This window comes from Anopheles stephensi, unplaced genomic scaffold (genome assembly GCF_013141755.1).
Source record: "Anopheles stephensi strain Indian unplaced genomic scaffold, UCI_ANSTEP_V1.0 ucontig423, whole genome shotgun sequence".
Taxonomy (NCBI): domain Eukaryota; kingdom Metazoa; phylum Arthropoda; class Insecta; order Diptera; family Culicidae; genus Anopheles; species Anopheles stephensi.
The window spans coordinates 417930-422865 of record NW_023405373.1 but is presented as its reverse complement, the minus strand read 5'-3'; the positions used below and the strand labels follow the sequence as shown (position 1 = coordinate 422865).

Sequence of the window (4936 nt, the reverse complement as noted above, 5' to 3'; positions counted from 1 at the left end):
GTAAAGTAGTCAGCCTTACGCACGGGGAGGCCGTCTGGATGGGATTTGAACCCTTGGCCTGCCGTGTGAACACCGGCGCCGTTATCGCCTAGGCCACTGGACCGCCCCATTTACAAGACTATTTTACTTTCCAAGAAATTCAATCACATGGTTAGATACAATGATAATTAGTGCACTATTTTCTACAAAACGAGCTACAACTGAGTTTAAGTTTTCCGCTGTATGCAACATAGGCAACTGGTTGTTGATATTTTAAACTACAGGAGAAGGTTGCAGTTTTTGTTGGGTTAGGGTTAAAAAGTTTCTCATAATTCATCAGCCAACTGATGACTTATTCAGTGATTTGTGTAGCGTACGGTACTGGGTTGCATATTGCTGTCATTTGAATATTGTTGCTACCGGGTCGTTATGGATTGAAATGCTAGAAAATCGTGCTATTAGTTGATAATGTGCTTACCTTTTTCCGTGATAGAAAAGCGTCCTGATTGAGCTCGTGTGTTTCCAGAGGATCGATGAAAGACGTGGTATACATGGAAACATAATTAAATTGGATACACAATACGTGGTTAGTTAGTTGCTACTGTACAACATTAAATCGATGGTATGCTTACCCTTTTGTTCGACATCGGTAAAATAACTTAAACAAATTTCGTCCCAGTTCCCCCATTTTCCGGTGTGGGCCCCCGGAAAAAAAGGTTATGGTTGTCGCGATCCATCATACAGGGAGAAAGAAAAAAAAAATGAAACTAAAATTGTGGAAGCAGTTCGATTTATGAGTTTTGCTTTTAAGTTACCTGTGCTGTTAAATTTGTATTTATTAAAACATTATGATGAAACTGATTCCCTCGACTTGCCGATCCGATGTCCGATGTTGAGTGAGACACAAACAATTTTCCGTCTGCCGGTGTTCGATACACATCTCCTCCTAGCAGTAGGAAAACGATGAGCAATGTGTAAAGCAGACTGGGTGAAAACGTATTCCTGGATTGCACCTGTTGAAATTGGAGCAAAGTATATGGGTTAAATAAAACGTAATTACAAGCACATTATACAAGCTTCAGAACCGATGCCTTACTCATTTTTTACTTTTTTTCCTTTCTGAAAAGGATGTGTTCCCTGGCGATTCGTAAGGGCATTATTCCATGTCGTCAACGTCTGTTGCTAATTGAAAAATGGTGCTCATTTCAACTTAGTTGGATTGTTGATCCTCATGCATCTCAACTGTCTTCCAACTGTGTACTAGGTTTTAATGACTGTGTAACAAAGGAATAAATAATATAAGTGGGGGTGTATCGTCTACAAATTCATCTACATTGAAATAAACTAGAGGACGAGGAGGCAAATTAACGGCTACTAATTTACATTTTATAGATTCTATGGTCAAGGTGACTGGTAATGATGGAAGAAAAGAATTTAGTTTGTAAATACCAATTTCACTAGATTTTAATTCAATACGCGAAACATCGTCTTCAATATTAACGTGAAAATAATCTACGTTATTTTCGTATTGAATGCCATGTATAATAAAAATATTTTGGGAGGAGATTTCCACCCTTACAAATTTAACTATTGAGTTAGATGTTGTTAATAACCACTGATCTTTAAACACAGGTTTTAAAACAAAACTGGCAGTAATATGCAACCCACAGCCATCCGAAGTTACACATGGATACACGTTTTTGTTTGAACTAGAGATTACATTCATCGAGGCAAACAGTTTGGATCTACCAGCTACTTGTTCTAAGCATTTAGAACCTTTCCTCACACACCTTTTAAGAAACTGTAAAAAGTTCTCGAAAGGATATGCCGAGAAGTTGTCCAATTCACCATGCACTTCAACGTCTTCATGAACGTGCAGAAGATTGTGTATGTTGCTGCTCATATGGGTGCGACCATAATGAATTGGGAAATCTAAAACAAATTTAAGAAGCATTCTACGTGCAAGAGAATGTAAGTGCGCATGGGTTGACGAAGAATAAATTGTAATACTACAAAAGTAGAGTAGATAATGATTATAGCCTACCTCATGCATGAAATCTTTATATATTACAGGGCTAACGTAGTGCAGAAAAGATCTAAACTCGGTTCCTTTCCAATACTGAATTGTTTCCAGCGATCGAAATGGTCGGTGTACTTCGGAAGGAAGCTTGGTTTTAACCAAAAAGTGAGAAATATTTTTTTTTTGATCACTTGTCCACCGATCAAAGCTAACCATTTTATTATTCATAAATCCCTGCAGAAATTTACGACTACCACCCAAATCAAGAAGATGCAATCGATCAGCAACTGGAAAACTCTTGATCATATCTAAACCTTCAATGTCTTCTAAGGGGGTATGTATTGTCTTATGGTGTTCTTTATCCTCTCTTGCACGGAAACTAGTATCAGTACGCGGGGGTGCAGGTGAAGGATTAAAAATTACCTTACCTTCGGGTTGCACATGCACTCCAACGGTAGTGCACTTCGTGCAACCGTGTTTACCCGAAAATCCCATAACAGACTTAATAAAAGCCCGTGCTGGTGAATCAGCAATGAAGGCCTTAATACATACTGGAAGTACATGATCACCAAACTGTATGCCTGTTGACCGTAAATTGTTAATTTCGTCAACTATTGGACGCAGGAATTGCTCGAGACTACCGGGTTTGGTTTGGCCGCTAAATACACCCGCTACCATTACCGGACAATCGGATATCTCTTCTACCTTGAATAGAATTGGCCAAAACTGAGTGACACTACTTTTGAAGAGTGGAAGTCCATCAATCGATACTTGAAGGCTTAAATTCGTCACTTGTGGAGGGCTATTTTTAAAAACATTTCTAAGGGCAACCTCAATACCCGGATACCAAAAACGTCCACTTGCAACGGTTTGAATCTCATTGCTTACTCTGGGTATTTTGAGAAGCGAACGAGCGTCTTTCGGTAGATCAGGGTGTCCAAACTTTCTTAAAATCGCCAACAGCAAGTTGAGAAAACTTCGAGAAAGATGCCCTGCCACTGCCAAATATTTCAAAGCGTCTTTCAACGTTGAAAAATCGTTCAAGAAGCTATAAGCTTCCGTCCAAAAATCATCGCGAAGTTCAGCCGGTTCTTCTACTTCATCATAAATATCGTTAGTATTTACATCTATACTACTACCCACTATACCACCACCAACGCTATCTACTGATACAGTATTGGAATCATATAAAACATCTGTAAAGAAACATAAACGAAGCAAAATAAAAAATAAAATTAGACGTTTGAAGCTTGCTTACATCTGACTTGTTGCGAACGCGACCATTTGATACAAGTTATCAATAAATTAGGCGGTTTGAGTTTTAACCTTTTAAACATGTGTAGCAGAGCAATCACATTATTAACGATACTCAGTAGAAGCAGAGAAATATGTAAATTCATTTGAAACTTAATTCTAGAATGTGACCATTTACTTAAACTGTAACTTGCCGCATATGCACGCTGTAGGGTTAAATAAACCAATTCCAGAAAGGCTTGCCACATGAATCCACCCGAAAGCGTAACCAACGGACGCATAGTTATTAGAGACAATCAATACGTTTTTAACTATTTAACAATTACCACGTAAAATAGGTGTTTTTACGGATCTTCACGTATCGTCATAACAGTAATAACAACCCGAATGGCCATACGAATGACCTCGCATATCGACTTTGCGAAGCGAATGCTACAACATTGACGCTAAAAACACAACGCGACTAAACGGATTAGAACCCGGTGGGTTCGCGATTCCCGGATGGTGACGGAAAATAACTAATTTGCCTCTCGCCAGGGTTTATCTGAATTAATAGATTCTCTTGCAATGGCAGGATTAAAGAACGAGGAAACTCATTAATCTATCTTTCACTCTCGTAACACCAAACAAAAGCTTCTGTTTAGCACGGAAGAAAACTATACGAAACAGTGTATAAACTAGCTAACATAAACGATAGTAGCTGAGAATAGTTTTTTCTACAAAAATAATTATCGTTTCCGAAATGGGGTTGAAAACGAGGCAACTTTCACTGCACTGCACTTTTTCCACCCACTACACTACACTTTGCTTCTGCTCAGCATCGACAAATTTCGGTCGAAAACGTAAACCAACGCATAAAAGAACAAACGCAGTTTGTAACCATTTCACAAGCTTTAAAAATGTGCAAGCAAACCTAGAAAACCTGTGTAACTTACCTAAATTCATGGGCTCCGATGCCGGCTCCGTAGCAAAGCCGGAAGCCCCCGATGCCGGTACCGAAACAGAGCTGGAAGCCTCCATTGCATCACGTTCTTCCCGCATAATTCGTTCCTCTTCTTCAAGGATGAGACGGCGCTTTCGATACAGGGACGATTTCGACGTCATGATGTTTTTTTCGGCTGGTAAATTCGCTTTTCTAAAAAGAAACAAAATATATGTTAGTTCAGTTTGCCTCATAGATTGTTTATGTACCGGCATCGTACCTGTCAAGTCTTCACCGTCGCACCAATACATACCAATATCGCACTTCACGTAGAATTGTCGTGTTTTTACAAGGTCGAGCTGTAGCATACACAGGCATACACATCGACACAGGCTGTGGAAGAATTGACAAAGCAGCACAGACGATCATTGCCGTACCGGCAAAGAGGGATAGCAATATGGAATGTTGCACACGAGCACAAAATTGGGTACAAAGCTGAGGACCTTGTTCGGAAACTGCTCGACAGGACCAGTGGGCGGAGAGCCGTCAGCCAAACAATTTTCATAAATATCCGAATTTACACCGTTTTTCCGACGGAAACGGATTGCACACTCGGTTCACATCACTACAATTCAAACCGCACTCAATTCGATCCATAAATGAGCAAGTTATTTACACTTTTGCATTAAACGCGGTATATCCGCCACGTGGTGGTGCTGTCACACTTCTGCCACCTCCGTTTGATCACTTAATTAGCCCCC

At 39.8% G+C, this 4936-nt stretch overlaps 1 protein-coding gene across 1 annotated transcript; it reads right to left on the bottom strand.

Annotated features, from left to right (window-relative positions):
- Window positions 1-590: 590 nt before the first annotated feature.
- On the bottom strand, window positions 591-4485 carry LOC118516963. Its single transcript, XM_036062792.1, has 2 exons — window positions 4189-4485; window positions 591-992 (listed from the first exon to the last, which is right to left on the bottom strand). The coding sequence occupies exons 1-2, from the start codon at window positions 4448-4450 to the stop codon at window positions 826-828; spliced, it is 429 nt and encodes a 142-aa protein (XP_035918685.1). The 5' UTR covers window positions 4451-4485; the 3' UTR covers window positions 591-825.
- Window positions 4486-4936: the final 451 nt, after the last annotated feature.

What these genes read in the sequence shown, in the direction of transcription:
- LOC118516963 (XM_036062792.1), bottom strand. Translation starts at nt 4,450, where the DNA reads ATGCCGGTACATAAACAATCTATGAGGCAAACTGAACTAACATATATT. An exon ending in ATCGGAGCCCATGAATTTAG is followed by an intron (nt 993 to 4,188) that starts GTAAGTTACACA and finishes CAATTTCAACAG; the next exon opens with GTGCAATCCAGGAATACGTT.